At 34.3% G+C, this 19,307-nt stretch overlaps 1 protein-coding gene across 1 annotated transcript in view; it reads left to right on the top strand.

The window, feature by feature from the left end:
• Positions 1–15,151: 15,151 nt before the first annotated feature.
• Positions 15,152–19,307, top strand: part of LOC129216376 (acid-sensing ion channel 1A-like) — a 32,829-nt gene continuing 28,673 nt past the window's right edge. The window contains exon 1 of the mRNA XM_054850591.1: positions 15,152–15,243. Within this exon, the coding sequence (XP_054706566.1) occupies positions 15,152–15,243 (92 nt within the window). The remainder of the gene's footprint in view (positions 15,244–19,307) is intronic.

Below are 19,307 nucleotides of genomic sequence, written 5' to 3' on the forward strand. Positions count from 1 at the left end.
AATAAGATTTGTGCCTTTTGTGTTCTTTTAAAAAACTGTGAAACATTTCTTCATGTTATACAGAGAAGTCAATTTAAAAAAAATGAATTAGTTAATTTTTTTTTGTGTGTAAGGGGGGGGGGTGCCCTGGCCCCTGCCTCTCCTCCCCCATTAATCCGCTACTGAAGAAGAATGCTGCACTGATAAGCTAATTGGCCGGTTACCGATTAATTGTCAGCCGGCGACTTGAACCAATTAATCTTAACGCAAAAGCGCAGTAATTGCAAATAGATGTTTTTAAAAAAATGCTGATTTTTTTTCAGCCATAACTCTAATTTGCAGATAGAGTAGTACAATTAAATAAAAAGATGTTATAAAATAATAATATTTCTTCAATAATCAACTTTTGCAAAAATAAAATTGAAAGCTTATTCTAAAAAATCAAAACATATTTTTACAGAACGAAAAGTAGCAGTTTTTAAAACAAATTCTAAAATGTATGCTATAGTGTATTTAAAAGATAAATATGATGACTGATTTTTTTTTTCTTTTTTTCCTCCCGAATAGTATTCCCCAAAAGTTTGAAAAGAAGCGTGAGAAACTGAGACAGAAATGCATGTAACTATTTTCGACCACCAATTTTACTTTTAAACAATAAAAACAAAAATGTATTCGTGTATAGGAGTATTGTTAAGAAATTCATCCTGCATATGTCCTCGTTCCAGTGTGATAAAACTTTCTGCAATCTGAACCCAATTCGTCTCACAAAGCTGATCCGCCATTTTTTAGCACTATTTTTGGAGATCCTAGATCCTCGGGATTTGAATTTCGGAAGCTAAGAAAAGGTTAGTTTCAAAAGCATCTCTGCACCTCTACAAAATTTCATCCAATGCGGAGATGATCGAGCGAGGACAGTTTGGAAAATCCAGTCAGTTGACGTGGAATGACGCTATATAAATATATTTTTACGTTTGAATCTTAATTCGTTCGTTTAATTTTGAAAGTTTATCACTAAGTAGTGTAGATGCAAGATTTCCAACAATTTGTAGAAAAAAAAAAGTCTGCATAATTTATAACATGTTTTTCAGGCACTAAAGAAATTTCAACACGCTCGTATGCAGTTTATGCTTTGTTCCGTAATTTTCCATCATTATCTTTTTAATATGAGACCCCCGAAACCTATTGCTCTTGCTAACATTACCAAACCAAAGATCGTCTAAAGATCTGCGTTTTAAAAGCTAACTAGGAAAATTTTCCATGGAAGTGTCTCCCGTCTCTTTTTCTCGCCAAAATCGTTAAAAATCGGCTTAAACTTTGTTTTAAGCGTTTGAATTTTGAAAAGCATCCGGGAAAAGCTCCAGAGAACTCCATCCTATCTAACATGATTGAAAGTCATCAAGAATTATGTTTTTAGAGCTTCAGTTTCGAAAAATGGCCGGCCCTCTAAAAGTTACGAATGAGTCATGAGTCATGATGCCCCACGTTCGCAAGTTTAAAAGTTGAATCTGGAAAAAAATTTTGGAAGTTGACAACCGAATCTCTTCAACCCCTAACATTACCAAGAATAGTCTAGAATGCATTTTTAAGTCTACAAATTAGAAAAATTTCCTGGGATGGACCCTGTAATTGCCCATCTACTTAACATCACCAAAGATCGTCCAAAACTATTTTTAGAGCTACAGTTTTAAGCAATTTAAAGGGGGCTTCCAAACCTCTTCTCCCCTACCATTACCAAAGATAACTAGAATGCATTTTTAAGACTAAAAATTAGAAAATTTTCCTGGGATGGGATCCTTAATCACTTCTCCATTTAACGTTGAACAAACTTTCAAGGGGGGGGGGGGGCGCCAAACCTATTCTCCCCTACCATTACCAAAGATATTTGAAATGAATTTTTAAGACTACATGTTTGGTTTGTAACTATGAACATCACGATTGTGTTGGATGTTTTTTTTTTTTTTTTTAATTTAACGTACTTCTGGCTTTGCACTGTGGGCTTGTACACATCCTCCTTTTGATGAAGTAAAATTTACATTCATGTTTAAGTAATGGGCTTGCAAAAGCAAGGAAAAACAAGAATGCGAAGAAAAATGGTCAACTGAATAAATGACAGCAACCAACACGTGTCGTTGGAGGGAAATGAAAAATCCCTTTTCTACCCCTTCTTGCAACTTGAGTTCTCTCCCTTAGTTTTGATTGACACTAATCCCCTCCGTGGGCGTAGCTCACTCATCAAGTTTCCGCTTGACTGGAGGGGCGAGCGAAACGTGGGTGACACCAATTCTTCTTGGTAGATATTTTCATCAATGTCATTGTTCTTCATAATTGTTTTTATTTGTCTATTGAAAAAAGCGCCCTCTTTTAGTTTAGCATCACTCAAGTTGGAAAAAATACTTTTCAAATACAATAATCCATTTATCTATTTTTAATTTTTGTCCGTAGGTTTGACAAATTTCTCGTCAAACAGAGTTTTATTTGTAAGGATAGAAGAATTATTTTCTTGCGGAATAAGAAGTGAATTAAAAAATGTAGTGTTGCCACTTCAAAAACTTTCAGCAATTCTAATTGAAATAAAACATTCCATTAAACAATAACTGTTGCAGATGATATTTTTTACAATATATACTAATAGGATGTTTTATACTTCTAATTATTGAAATATATATGGAACTAATTTTTTTTTATCAAATAAGAAACGAGTCAGCATGAAAAAAATTAAAGAACCTTTAACTAAGAAACGTGACGTGTTAGACACCCATATCATTTTGAAAATTTGGTTGCAATTAAATAACTAATCAAATACACATGATAGTATTCATGTTAGAAAAATCGTGTCGCACAGTGTTATTAATGAACTCAGTTCTTTAAAATAGGCTTTCATAGAAATTAAAAAAAAAAAAAAAATAATAATTTTAATTTTGACATCTTGAATTCAAATTATGTTTTTCGCAATCACGAGTGTGTGTATGTACGCGTGTGTGTTTGTGTGTGGGGGTATGTGTTTGTGTGTAGGGGTTATGCGTATGTGTGTAGGCATGTATGTTTGTGTATGTGTGCAGGCATAAGTGTGTGGGTAGTTGTGTGTATGAATGTGTGTGTGGGGGGGGGGTATGTGTATGTGTGTAGGCATATGTGTTTGTGTCTGTGTGCAGGCATGAATGTGTGGGTAGTTGTGTGTGTTTTTGTGTGTGTATGTGTGGGTGTCTGTATGTATGCGTGTGTATGTGTTTGTATGTGTGTATGTGTTTGTGTATGTGTGTGTAGGTGTATGTGTGTTTGTGTGTGTGTGCGTGCGTTTGTGTGTGTGTGCGTGCGTTTGTGTGTGTGTGCGTGCGTGTAGTTGTGTATGTATGCGTGTGTGTGTAGGACATGGATGCAACCTGGAGACGGCTTTCGCTATAGGAACAGCATCGTGAGGAGCCCATCGACGGTGATGGTGCGGAGGGTGGCGGTGGAAAAATAAAATGATAGGACGCGAAAAACAGTCAAGTGAGAACAATAAGCAATCGTGATTGCTCAAAAAAAAAAAAACTTCAAAACAAAATAAAAGAAAAGGATCAAACTACATTACATCTGCAATAATAATTTCCAACCAGAACTAAACGAGCCTACTTTCCCTTATACCAAAATTGACTTTCTGGTATCTAATCAGTATTCTCCAAATTAGATAATATTGCAAACTATATCAAACATACCTTTTTGACAATTTAAGCTGATTTTAGAAACAAAATATGCTTCGCTCATTTGATGAAATAAATACGTGAAAAATAAATAAATGAACAAATAAAGTAATAGAATCTCGCTGCCCTGTTACCTTCTGCTTACAAGAAATGAATAACACTTCTCAATTCACATTTGGCGGGAGACTGGATACTGACAACCACGTTTTCGTGTCTGTAGCTCAACAAGAAATGGCAGATTGGAATCGACAGTAACTGAGTGTTTTGACAGGGGTATGCGCAGTATCCTAGTACGAAAACCAGCCACCTGCCGCCCACCTGGCATTCCTACTGTGAAAACGGAACTTGGAAAAAAAAAAAAAAAAATATATATATATATATATATATATATATATATATATATATATATATATATATATATATATATATATATATATATATATATATATATATATATATATATAGAGCCTCACTTGTTTTTTAGTCTACTTTTCCAGTAAAAGTCAGAGAAGGAAGAAAAATGCATGAAAGAAGGCTTAAAGCATCTTAAAAATATCGCGAAAAACGGAAAAAAAGTCAAAAATAAATAAAATAATTAAATAAGTATCAAAAAATTAAAAATTGGAAGGTAGGGTATTGAGATGGGGAAAAATGTCTGTCGGTCTGTCTGTCTGTCCTCCCCCCTCCCATTAACTTTTGAGTAAATAGTCCGAATCGTATTTTTTTTTTTTTTTTGTTCGAAAGATCTTGGCGAGGACACTTCATTCCTACATTTCACTTTTTGATTTGAACAATTTTTCGTTAAATTTTGAACAGTTCAAAAAAACTTAATATTAGCGCCTACGGGGAAATTCAATGCAATCCCGAACATAGAGGCGAATTTACTTCAAAACACTATGCAAGAAAAAGCTTTTGATGAAGAACATGGATAGAAAATGTATTTTTGATTTGAGCAATTTTCCGTTCAATTTTAACATTAGCGCCTACGGGAAAACTGGAGGTTAATATAGATTCCGAACTTAAGGCGGATTTACTTCAAACAACTTTTGTCAAAACTAGCTCTTGACGAACAACTCTCGACTCCGAATCCGAGAGTTTTGGGGCACCTGACTGCGACTCTTGTTCTCGAAAATTAGTCGAACTCCGACTTCACGACACCGACTCTGATTTCGTAGCTTTGGCAAAAATTTATACACGGATTAAAAATGACTGACTTCAACTCTTGGAAATTCGACTCCGACTCCTTTATCTCAATGTAAGTCTGACTCCGACTCCACAAACATTGGAAGAGTTGCGGACTTCAAGGAAAAATGATCGATTCCAACTCCAAGTCTTAGACTTGAGAAACTTTCGGCTTCCGAATCTGACTCTTTTGCCCCAAAATGATATTGACTCCGACTCCGCAGTCATGATTTTTACTGAGTAATTCGCAACTCCAACGAACGATGGGGGGGCACTGTAGCCACTTTCTAATGGCGAACGAAAAAGGTAAAACAAACGCACGTGGTAACGAAGAAAATGCTAATAAGCCTAGTAAATTTTGTTCGTATGCATGACTTTTTCGCTTTATTCTTTTTAAATTAATTTTCAAAGTCTTGTTGATATTCTGGCCCATGTAGAAAGAAATGAGAATTCAAGAAGCATTACTAAACGTTAGAAATTATGCAAATTACGCAGTTCGTAGTTCTAAGCAGCCATTTCCACGATGTTGAATTCGATAGTTATCAGTTCTTGACAAAACTAAATAATAATTGTGACCTGACAAGAATAATAATTAAGTGCTAGAAAATTTAATATGACATTGCGAATTATTATCAAAAGAGGATGATACTTCTTTGCCTTGCTTGGCTAGCGCTTATTGTTTTGCATTTGTAGCTGAGTTATTTTTCTCAAATTCCCGAATCAGTTAAATTAAAATTTTTCTGTTTCGAATGTTTCTTATTTCTGAGTTTTTTTAATTGTGTCATGCTATGCAAATCATTACCAAAATTCTCACGGATATAGGGTGGTAGTTTTCTTTTCAGTTGATCTACCATTATTACTTTTTACTTATAGAAATCTGTTAATCTTTCTACCATTTTATTCCACCCATGATAAAAAATTAAAAATGGTTTAACTAACATGCGGAATCTCGCCAAGGGTACTTTGCTCGCACAATACTAAAACTACAACCCTAAACAAATTTGGCGAAACCTTTCAGCTGAGAATAAAAGCAATAAAGTAAATTTTTTCTCGGTTAAACATTTTTCATTTCGTTTTACGTTAATATATTCAAGAAAATATTTTGCATACTGTCTATTCCAACTAAATGCTGCTGTAAAATATGGTTAGTTAAATTAATTTAAGATCGAAAAAAACCCATGTTCTTACAAATTTACACAAAACAATAAAATTTTTTACCTGGTATAACGTTATCCAAGTTTGTTAATCCAGAGTTTTCTTGTGTTAACGCTTTCACCATTTCTCAATCAACTCACTTTTTAGAAGGAAATAATTAAAACTAACATTATTTTGAGAAGCTCGAGAATACCATTAAGGGACGAAACAGTTTCTGTAGCTGAAAGCAATCTAAGATACATCGATTGCGTTAATAAATACTCAGAACAAACTGCCTGTGTTTACGTCAACAGACACACGTGGAACGCAATGTTTTAGTTTTTTCGGCAGTTTTGTAAATTACCGCAAGGTAGCGTATTCGAGCGCTGGAGTTGCGATATTCCTAATATGATTTGTTTTTATTTTTACTCTTAAGTTTTAATTTATGTATTCAGTTTTCGGTGGAAAAATTCAGAGTCCTTTATATTTCTACATTAAGTTATGCGCAGACGATTTTTTTTCTTTTTTTTTGAGCAATCACGATTGCTTATTGTTCTCATTTGACTGTTTTGATGTCCTTTGATTTTATTTTCCCACCGCCACCCTCTGCAACATCACCGTCGACCGGGTCCTCACGATGCTGCTCCTATAGCGAAAGCCGTCTCCAGGTTACATCCATGTCCTACACACACGCGCATACATACACAACTACACACACACGCACGCACACACAAACACATACACACACAAACACATAAACACAATCACCCACACATTCATGCCTGCGCACAGACACAAACACATATGCCTACACACATACACATACCCCCCCCCCACACACATTCATATACACAACTACCCACACACTTTTCCTGCACACAGACACAAACACACATGCCTACACACACATACACATACGTCCTACACACAAACACACAATCCCCCACACACAAACACACACGCCTACATACACTCTCGTGATTGCGAAAAACATAATTTAAAATTCAAGATGTCAAAATTCAAATTAATTTTTTTTTTTTGACATTGAAAATTATTTTTTAAGGTTGACATTTTATTTTTTTTCTTTGTTTTAGAAAGTGCATTAATTCATTAAAAAAATTTTTTTTGGCAACAGGGGAAAAACAAACTTTTTTTTGTTGATATGATGTATTTAGTTTAATGAGCTCATTAACTTCATTTATTATTTTTTATTTCCTTTTACAAAGCAGTTAAGGAATTTTTTTCCACACACACACACACACACACACACATCTTGTTTTATTATATGCACTAGCCGCCTGCGGTGACCAGCTGGTCCGCCTTTTTACGCCATTCGCCTTTTTACGCCAGGGGTGCCGCCTTCGGTGGCTGCTTAAACAATTTAGCAACGACATTAATCAATGTTTTTCTCTATAAATCAGTATTATCATTCGTTTTTTTACGCCAATGTTGCCGCCTTTGGCGGCTGCTTAAATAAATTTCGTGGCGGTGTCAATCAATCTATATCTATCTATATCATTAATAATTTTAATAAAATATTTTCTAGATCTGTCTCCAGTTTCGTCGTTTGGAATATTTTTAAAGGAGGGGGAGGGGAGACACAAACGACGTACTCTTCATGCAAATTTTGTCGAAAAATAAACAAAAAGCACTTCCACTTTTATGTGAAAGCATTGTTTTTTCAAAGTCATGGTGTATGTGGGGGAGGAAGGGGGCATTGACATCCAATGTGCAAGCAGCCACCTACGGCGGCTGTTTGGCTAACTTGTCATTTACCTTTTTACTTCAAGTTTGCCGCCTTCGGCGGTTGTTTAAATAAATTTGGCAGCAGTATTAATCAATCCATCTCTATCTTTTTTTTGTGCCATTCACATTTTTACGCCAAGATGTTGCAAAAAGTAGCGTTTGACAAAGATAAAAAAAATCTCGCTGTTTTTATTGAATTAATGCGCACAACTATGAAATGTAACGTAATATAGATACAGCGAAAGGTCCAGCTTGGGGGGGGGGAGGGAAAAAGAAATAAATGCAATCCCTAAATAAAACAAAAAAAAAAAAAAAGAAAGAAAAAAAGCAAGCGCTGCCGAAAAATCACGTGGTCATCACGTCAGAAAATGTAGAAGTAAGCTATATGGTAAAAAAAAAAGATTAACATTGCTTGCGATTAAGATTCCATCGTAAATATCGAATCGAAACCCAAGTAGTGACGTCACAGGCATAAAAGATTGAAGAACGCTTTTTTCGACTGATGCGTGAAAGGACATGATGTGTTCAGCATTAAAAAAATTGTAAAAAAAAAAAAAAAAAACTATTGCGTATTTTTAAGAACTTTTTTCTTTTGAAGAGGGCGAAATGTTTTTACTATTACCAACTTAAATTTCAGAAATGAGGCTTTGATACTTCTCGCAGGATGATATTAGAAAAAAATAAAACCCAGAAAAACATGCAAATTAAAGATTTTTTCAAAAATTCATAAAAAATACAAAAATTGCTCTATCTTCAAAATTTTTTTGTTCATCATATTTAAAATTAAATTTCCGACACTATAGTACCAAAAATATTTGTCTGGCGCGATTGGTTCGGGGTCTGTGAGGTAAAAAGTACTAAAAAGTGCAAAAAAAAACCACATAAAACATTAAATAACTTTTTTTCTAATTAAAATATCAAAAATCGAAGCCCGAGGTGCACATTTTCGGCAAAAACTGCACTTGTGTACCAAATTTCATCTTTCTAGGCCTTACCGTTTTCCCGGGATGCGCGCCACACACACACACACACACACACACACAAACATCTTATTTTATTATATGTATAGAAGATAGATTCAACGTTCTTAACTCTTTTCAGCGTATGAAAATTGTTTCTTTAGCTATGTTTATTGATTGTAGTGTAAGTTTACCATTCACCGGCCTCATATTTTGGTACATTTAGGATGTGCGACTAATTATGTTTATTTTGTTGCACTTTTTCCCGTCACATGGGTGAGTTTTCGAATTGTAAGAACTCTCTTTTTCCTTCCTGTTTCTATTTTTGATATAGTTTGTACTGTTAAAAGAACATGTTAAATTAAGATTGTTTGGATTTCTTTAAGTGAAACAGAGTTGAATAAAACAGATTGTTTTAAAATATTTTAACTAAAGCTGAATTGGAATCTGATGATTTGGTATTAAATTAATGCTTATTGGTATTTATTTAGTCTTGGTGCTTTAGTTTTACGTAATCAGCCAAAAAGTGTGTGTCATTTTATATAAAAAGCTGATTGTAATTGTACATAAATATTTCTTATATAGTCTATCAGATGTAATGCATTTTAACGTGAGCACAGATTATAGTTGATAATGCATATATTTTCATCTTTTGTGCTAATTGAAAATACTCATAACTTGTATCATTGATAACTTTGATTAACGTTAAAGAGATTTTTGCCAAAAATATGCTCTACTGGTGTTTTGTTTGTTTGTTTGATTGTTTTCTAAACCATAATCGGGTGTTTGATCTCCAGCACTCCACTTTTAAATTTTTGCACTTTTTTCTTCTCCCGTTGTCCTGCAACACCGATTTTTTTTGCAATTTTGTTTGCGCCTTATCTCATGGGAAGAAGGAGGATTACAGTATTTAACCCTTGAATGAATGATTTTTTAAAAACACTTTAAGATACATTCTTTGCCGTTAAACCAGGCTGTGGAGTCGGAGTTAAAGAGTTGGACTAAACAATATATTCTCCATTGTCGAATTTGATTTCAGTGCTGCGTATTTGCCAAACAGGATTTCATCATCTCGTTTAACCGACACTGGTTGAATTTCACCGGATTCAAGTCGTTTTTCATAACTTACTTATTCGGTGGTAAAATTCGAGAACATGCATTTCTTATCATTTCATATCAATATATAAACTTTCATAAAACTAACGTTCCATAAACAAATTGAAAAAAAAAAGAAAAAAGAAACGGGTAAAAAAAAGTGGGGGGGGGGGGGCGAGCATTTAAACTTTTTTAAAATCAAAATTCTCTATTGGAACGATTTCACACATGTAGCCCAAGTAGCACGCGCGGCGGGGAGATGGTTGGTCTACGGTGGCTAACGGTAGAAACCGGTGGGGAATGGTGGGTTGTCAACGAGCGATGAGCCAACGATGGCCTTACAGTTTCTGGGCATCGTTGGGCCAACCGCGAATATTTTCGATCGGCCATCGTTGGGAAATTGTTCGACACTGCAGAAGATGGTTGGCCCTTCGTTGACAAATGGTTGATTGGCTAACGGTTTGCCAAAGCGGACATTGCCTACCTTTGGCCAACCATTAACTCAACCGTTGACCAACCATCTCCCAACCGATTGCGCTACTAGGTAGGCGTACGTACTAGGTTCGAAAAGTTCTTGGACTACGGTTACTAATGACAGTCAAATCATGCAGTTAAAGTAATTTCGTTTGAAATTCATACTTATTTCTCTCTCCTCAATGTTTGGATAGTTTCACCCATGCCAAATCATGTCATTGAACTGCGTGCACAGGCAATTTTGTTGTAAGCGAGTCAAAACTCTTCCGTGATGGGCATAGGTTTTTAAAACTAGCGCTCTAACATTAAACTGTATCCGTGTGTAGTTAAAATACCTTCAGGAACTTAAGAAATGCTAACCAGGAAACCACGTAATAGTGTAATACATAAAAATCTAAATAAGTAGCAATCAAAATAGCATAGTAAAACATGTTTTCGAACGTTTGAACGTTTTGCCTTTGAGTCCCGGTTATCAAAATATGAAGTCTCAAAGTCTGCCGAAATTTCAAGAAAAGCCGCCGAAATTAGCGAGTTTTGGCGAGCAATGGAAAACATCTTCTGCACGCTTCAGATGGATGTCCTGCCACATGCAGACTGAAATTATTGTCGAGAAATTGGTACCTTTATTTCCTCTCCAAGTCTTGAAATTTAGGGCTTTTCTTAAAATTTTGGCCGACTTTAAGACCTTATATCTTGATAGAGCTCGAGCGTAAATAAGTTTTAAGTCAAAAAAAAAAAAAAAAAGAAGTCAATATGCTCTTTTGATTCCTGCATGTTTTAATTTATTTTTCACTATTTCATTATTCGTGTGGTTCTTTGGTAAAGAAGATGCACGTAGTTCCACGATGACGAGATTGAAAGTATGAATGGTACTGCCGTTTTAAAGAGGGGTGCTCAATACATGTTAAGATTCTCCGTCAAAATAAACTGTTGCCTTAGAAATGCTCCCAAGTGTTTGGCAAGTCTTTGCAAAGATTGTTGGTTTTGCGATACCAGCTTAACATTTTCCTTATTCAGTGAAGTCGCAGACATAGTGCTCATCAAGAGGGAAAGATCCTTGTCCGTCTCTAAATACTAGTGCCATTCATATACCTCAAATTTCACTCTCGGGCGCCTAGATGAGAGGTCAAAGGAGGTCACTGTGATCTTACAAAAATTTCCATTGACAAATTTTCTCTGATGATTCAGCAAAATTTTCATTATTCGACAAAAATTGGAGTTATATTCGGCAAAATTATCATCATTCCGTGAAGTTTAAAGTTTCATGCGGCGAAATTATCATCATTCGGCAAAATTCGGAGTTACAATCGGCAAATTGAGAATTTTAGCCCTCCCAAAATTTTAAGTTCAGTGCGCCTCTGATCTCGCCATCCTGGAACCACCGCAATAAGCTCTTAAGTCCCAGAAGGTACTTTAATCACACGCTGACAAACTGTAAGGTTACAACGTTTGTCTTGAAAATCCACGTGTCTCAGAGCGCAGAAGAGCTTTGACTAGATTGTGACAAAATCGTCTGTGCACGCAAGAAGTGGGTGAAACTATCTAAACATTGAGAAGAGAGATAATAGAATGCATTTCAAACGTGCACGCGAATTTATTTCCAACTACATGCTTTGGCTGCCATTCGTGACCGGACTACCTGAACTTTGGAAACTGCAACGTATAAGTCAGTTTAAATAAGAAAATAACTTCCCCATTTCACAAAACCTTTTTGATTTTCAGGAACCTTGTGTGAATGAAACCGTTTTAATACAAGTAATAGTACTTCTGAAGTAGTATTTTTTAGGAATAACTAGTATTGACATTAAGTGTCATTTTTTTGTCCATTTTCTATTACAGTTGTGGAATTTTCGTAGAAATTTTTATGGAGAACATGGAAATTACGACGTTCACTTTAACGCCTAAATTTGAGGTGTGAAATTCGAAAATTTTCAGATTTTAACATTAAGCATATTATGGTTTGTTCTCAATCTTAGTATTTTTTTTTTTTTTCATTTTTAGTAATGCTAAAGGGATCCGGCTCCTAGTAGCCTCATGGTACTCCATCTCATAGTACTACACGACGTTTTGTTTATCAGTTCTCCAAACATACTATAGGGGAAAATATTAGAGGGATCCAAATCACATAATTATAATATTTTCAAAGTTTTTTCTTAAAAACACTCAACTAAAGCACATTTGGAGTAATTACTCCAATTACGTTAGCCGTCAGAAAGATTTTCAATGCAAAAAAACTGAAGGGGCAAAGTAGTACTACATGGCGTGCATCAAGGCTGTATGATATCATGCAGTTATTATTCTTACACATCCTACAACCTCGGACAGTTAAAGTTGAAAAATTAATTATGTGACTTTAAAATTTTGAGCTTTTCGTTTTATTAAATTCCCTTTGTACAGTCACCTTTTGATGCAATGGCTTCGTATTCGTTCTTTTTGGTCATATTATTTGGAGGAAAAACAATTTTGACTTATGGAGTCACGCCAGCAAGGAAGATTTGACTATAAAATGATGACCGAAGATTTGAAATAAAATTTAGCTTATCGAATATTTTGACTCGACGAAATTCGGCTCATGGAAAATAAAAAAACACAAATGCTCCATTCAGTTGGACGGGAATAAAGATTTGCTTCTGCTTTACGAAGTTTTCGGCTCATCGAAGTTCGACTTACCGAAGTTTCACTTAATGGAAGAACCAACACATTTCCTACTTCCTTAAACTTATCCTCGTCTGATTTGATAAAACATCTATTTTTCTTTACAGGCAGTTGGAATCTTAAGCTGAATAGGTGGTATATAAGAGTTTGGTTAGGCATTTCCTTGCTAAATGTCTACGATTTCCTTGAAAAATGGTTTTGCAGCTTTATAGCGTCTTTGGGAAAATGATGCGGGAGAGGAGAGAAATCTAAGAAATTTCAATTTCACCACTATTATCAAAATTACAACAGTACCTTTAAGCGTGACTAGGTCTTGTTCTAGAGACTGTTTAAACAGTACTGGAAATATAAGGAAGAAAATGATGAAGATACTAATGTAACAGTGTAGTATTTCCTATGTGTGTGTGTGTAATACTAATAAAGCCAGCTTTCTTTTTTTTTTGTAATCGGAAAAAAAAATTACGTTTCAAATTTTATCAAAAATCTGGACCTTAAACCTTTTTTTTTAAATTAAAATCTTGTATGATCTTCAAATATTTTGTTCTAATACGAAGAACAAGAAGAAATGACATGCATGCACAGCAGGTAAGAAAGGTTCCCCATTATTTAAGCTGAGTCGCGCTGGCTTTGGCAGGAAACAGGTAGCAAAGGTGCGTAAAATTGCTGCAAAACTAAACTTCATTAATTCATTACATGTCACGTGACCTGGTGGTCTCCATCCAACCATCTTCCATTTGGAAAACGTTTCAGAGAGGTGCAGACATGCGTTTGAAAGCATCTTATGCAAGTTTTCAGCTTCCAAGACAAAAATCATAAAGATCTAGAATACATCAAAAAAAAAAATATATATATATATATATATATATATATATATATATATATATATATATATATATATGATAATTTAAAAAAAGATTCCAAAATGGCCTCCAATGAGGGACTTGCCTGAACATGGCAATTGGTTTCACGAAGCTAATCCGCTGTTTTGGAGCCCATTTTTTTTTCTTGGTCCTTGATCCTTAGGAATTGGATCTTGGAAGCTGAAAGTTTATATGGGTTACTCTCAAAGGCATGTCTTAACCTTCATGAAATTTCGTTCAAATTGGAGATGGTCGTGTGGAGACCTCCTGCCAAAGCCAGTGCAACTGAGCTTAAATAATAGTGAATCTTTATTACCTGCAGTGATGTGCTTAAGCAGCAAAATTTTGGGCTTTTATACTATGACGTAGGTCTGGCGCTCACGGGCTCTTGTTCAACAATTCTTGTTTGAAAAAAAAAAAAAAAAAAAGGTTATAGATTAAGTAAAAAGTTAAAACAATAGGGCAATATGATGTGATACGATAAGAACATAGAAAAACCAACCTCAAGAGATTTTACCCGGAGAAGTGACGAAGTTTGATTTTACAAATATTTAAAGAACTTTTCCAAACTTTTGCTTCGCATTGAAACGGAATCGCACAACTAATGCTATTAACGGAATTTATAAGGGCGTTTGAATTGCAAAAAACTAATTACCAGTCTATATATTAAAGTAGAAAACAATTAATAGTATTTTGTTACTATTGATATTGAAGATATAAATCGATGTTCATCGGTTGACAGTGATCGTTTGCTATCCCCTCCCTTCCCAATTGGCAGGCGTTTTCTGAAAACATCATCAGGAATAAGCGAACTATCGACACTATTTGTCAAATGTGGCAGCGCGACCAAGGTGCGTGATAATTGATGCCGTAAAGGCCTTCTATTCGTTTTGCCATCTCTTTATTTACTTTATGTTTTTACTTGTTTAGAAAAAGTACAACAGCTTTACCGATACAAATCGATGACATTTTGCCGTGCCTCTTTCTTAGAACCAATCAACGCTTGCGTTTTTGCCATTTGTGAAGAAAGGATTGTGGTAAATAATTCTTGCACACATCTAGTAATACCGATGATACTAATTACATACACAAGTTTTGCAAAACTCGGTTTGTCTCTACTTGTAGTTTCATCGACATTTTCAATGATTTTTTGAAATGCATAAACACTTAAAAAACAGAAAATTTTTAATTAGAGTTTAAAAAATATTTTGACAACAAGTGGAGCAATAATAAATTAAACTGCACTGATGTTTTCTTACTGCTATTGGAATAACTTTTAATGGATAAAAAATATAAAACTATACATTTTTGGAGGACAAAAGCAAGATTTCTTTTCCGTATTCTTCTAGCTGTTGGTTTCACAGTACAAAGTGTCAAATTTGTAGAAATGTATCTTCAGTATCCCTCTACAGTTGAACTAGAAGTTGTCCAGCCATCTGAACTAGAAATGCCAGCATTCACAGTTTGCAATATAAACGAGTAAGTATTTTTTTGAATCTGATTTTTAAGTTTCATGTCTCTGATATGTTAGTAATTGAATGCTTAAATGTATTTGTTCGAGTCTGACACGGGTGAAAGTTTCGGAAAGAATGGACAAAAATTCAGCTTGTCTATAAATATGGATTATTACCTTTTTCAGCCTTGCGCAAGAAAACGTAGTTTACCCATTGAAAATGCTGCACAGTTGAATTGGTGAGTGCAAAAACTACGTAAGTCCAGAATTTCAAATTTTTGAGGAGAGAGAGAAAAAAAGTCGTAACTCCTCCAAATTTTCAAATAATCGAATAATTTTTTCTCTCCGTAAAAGCATAAAATTTCTGTTGCGGTCATGCAAAAATTACGTAGTCTCTATTATTCAATTCGGGCTCAGGAACATTTAAAATGTAATTTAGACTTACACAGTTTTTGTACTCAACTGTTTTTAAACTTGGAGAAAAAAGTTAGCATATATTCAAAGTTTATGTTTATTTATGATTTCATCAGAAATGAAGGAATGGTTGCTTTACCCTTATGATACAGGAATTCAAAAAAAAAAAAAAAAAAAATTCTAACTCTTACAATAGACCATTTTTAACTATACATCGTCATAAAAAATTACAAACCTGTAAGAAATCAGGAATTTAAAAAAAAAAAACTTCACAGCATTAAGGAATATAGGCTAACAATGAGAATGGAAGATTTTTCAAAAATTGAGTGGCGGTAGTTAAATCTGTACTAAAAACGTTCAAAATGTTCTGTACGTTCAAAAGAGAGGGCCCGTATCTTTCGAACCACTAATTTGAGTGTCGTGGTTCTTGCACTGAACACGCATTTTGCCTCCCAGAGCTTGATTCCATGAAAAACGAATTTTCGAATTTTTGTGACAGAAGTGATTTTTGATCTTACCGACTCAGTACCACCACCTATGGTAAATAAGTTTGATTATGATGTAGCTATCTATTTTTACTAGAATGAAACTCACACTGGCATTAGAAATTAAATATGAAAAAATATAAAATCGCGCATGTGAGGCACGGGCACATTCAAATTTGTCGCAACTTTCACTCCTGCCAAACATGCAGACTATGGTACATAAGTACGTATATTGACATGTTTAAAAGTATGGCAGTTGGACTTAACTTGATTTTATTATTATGAAATTCAAATTAAACATACAGTGAAATGGTTTACATTTTGTTTGTAGAATATATTTTTTTAATGACTTTCACCCTCTTACTTCCTAGTCATCTTGCCCCGTCCCACAAATGACATTGTAAGAATGGGGTCGTTTCCAAAATTTTAAAAGATTTTTTTTTTTTTTTTTTGAAAGAGCATGATTAAAAACATAGGATCTGACCATTTTTTGAATATGTTTTTTCATATTTAAAAAAAATTACTTAAATCGGTGCGCTTTCATCGTTTACGCTTCTGTCCGATGACATCACAAATGATGAAATGTCATTCAGTGTTGCCATTTACAGAGCAAAATATTTAATTCGCATCTTTACTAACTTGTATTGGCAACGATATGGTTGATAGCAAGCGTAGAGTGCAATTTTAATTCGCTTCTTGATTATCACAGCGTGGAATCGCGGTAGAAAGATGCGCCAAAGAGCATCATCTTTGGCGTCAAGACCATATGCCTTGATTGAAAAATGGGACATTTAAAAAAATTAATTAATAAATAACTGTTGGGAAAATGAAAGTATTTTCTGGGTCCATGTTTTTTTTTACTTATTCTATGAATTTCAGTGACAAAAAGTACTACTTTTGACTGAAGGAAACAACCCCATGAACTTCCTCAATATCTATACATTAATTTTCTGTCAAAGAAAAAAAAAGTCGATCATTTGTTTACCAGTTTTTCTGAATAAATAAATAAATGAATAAGAAAGTCGTGTTTTAACGGGTTAACGAAGACAAGTGATAAATAAGCAGGATTCATTAGCGTTTTGGATAGTTCGTCGAATACGTTGAAAGTTATTATTTTGAAATATAAATAAGGTGACAGTTAACTTTTTCCTCAAAACAAGACATTTAAAAATTTATGCTAAAACCAGTCCCATATTTTTTACAATCTGAGCTTTATGAACAAAAAAGAACAGAAGTTTACTCTTTGAAAGGAAGAATTGATGCAGCATTATATTTTTAATGCACACATTTGCTTAAATACATTTGATGCTGACTTTGTAAAATAAGGATATTTTTGACAGGATTTCACACAATTTACTTTTACAATTAACTTTCTTTTAAGAACGGCAATTTGAAACTATGCTTTTTCGCTAGTTCACAAAGCATTCATGAGAGAAATTTTTTTTTTTACCGTACATTAGAGCCAAACCAACATAAAATGCAACCAATAGGTATGCAAAAGTTCATGAGGTTCAAGTTATTGGCATGAAAATTCCTAAACAACTAGCTGGCCCGTGCGAAGTATTCGCGCGTGACAGCGGTAATCCAAAAATTCATTTTTTTTAAAGGCATTTTTTCGAAAAACAGTCACAATGCGTATTATTTGTTTATTTTCCGCAGATGGCGGTGAAGAATAAAATAAAATGCTGCCTTACTTTTATATAAAATACTAGCTGCGTGCCCGGCGTTGCACGGGCTACCTAAAAAATGAAAGTTATATCAAGTGACGCGAGTTCAACACTCAGGCTTGAACCAAAAAAAAAAAAGAAAAAAAGTCAGTGTAGTTTTGCGGCAGATTGCGGAAAAACCCCCAAAAAAGTAAACAATTTAAATCCCCTGATTACAGGAAAAGCCTCAAAACAAAAACAAGAATTTTACCTGTTCATATTCGAGAAAAAGAAATGGCAACAGATCTTTCATCTCAATGATTTTCTTCACGCTGTAAATTTTAATAAAAGCGTTCATCCGGAAAGTTGAGTTGAAGCACTGAATAATAATTTGAATGGAGGAAAGCCTTCGAAAAATATGGATTTTATTTTGAAATCTAAGAGTCATAATTAATAATTTTTAATTGATATCTCCGCTAATTATTATCGGAGGATTATGTTAAATAGCCAAACATGAAGACGGGAGGATTACGAATCCATCGATACCTGGTTCGATGGTCAGTTCACTGTCGTTCGGGAGAAGAAGCTTGGACATAGATAGATAGATAGATACTCAGATTTTATATGTATAAGATTAAGGAAGCATAAAAAAATAAAAAATATATAAATAAAATAAAATCCCACTAATGAAATGTTATTCATGATATTGCGTTTTACTATGATAAAGTAAACGTTTTCTTCTCTGCTTTTAATGCAACAGTATGACTGTGGTTCAGAATCTTGTAGTGATGTGTAACCCAGCAGATTATATATTCTTGGAAATTTGGATAAGATACACCCGAGAGAAAAAATATTTAAAAACGACAAAACTTACGGTGGGATGAACCCATGATGTTCGAGTTTCTAGAACGACGCTCCAACCACCTGAGTCCCATGCCTCACTTGCGGAGTTCTATACATTAAAGAAGTACTTCGTAAAAAAACAGATATACCGATTTTTACAATGTGTGCTTTCTGTTTATCTTCTATCTGTTTTTTTGTCTATCTGAAAAAGTCTTAAAAATAATGCTTACATATGAAGTCTGATAAATTGTTGACGAAGTTACGGTATTCCGTTCTGTCATTTCAAAAGAAATAAAGTTTCAGCGTCCCGCAACTATATGTGGGTGAAACAGAACAGGCGGGACTGCCCTTTTCATAATGGGACATTTATTCACCTTACGTGTAAGGCACATTTCTTCAAATTATGCACTCTTAAGTTTCTTAAATACATTCATTCGTCCATTTTTGAAACGCTGTGGCAATAAAATATTTTTGTGCTTTTAATTACGTTTTAAATGAAGACAATAAAATCTGCAAGAAATAATACGATTTCATTATTTATTTATTTATTTTTTATTATTACTATTATTATATTTTTTTGAGCTCAACAATTGCTCAATTTTTCCTCTAAAAACACATAATCAAGAAGAGGGGGGGGGGGTGGAAGCATTGCTTTTAAATTGCCACAGGCAATAGGTAGTGACATAACGTGGTGATTGAAGA

This window comes from Uloborus diversus, chromosome 2, assembly GCF_026930045.1.
Source record: "Uloborus diversus isolate 005 chromosome 2, Udiv.v.3.1, whole genome shotgun sequence".
In the NCBI taxonomy this organism is placed as follows: Eukaryota; Metazoa; Arthropoda; class Arachnida; order Araneae; family Uloboridae; genus Uloborus; species Uloborus diversus.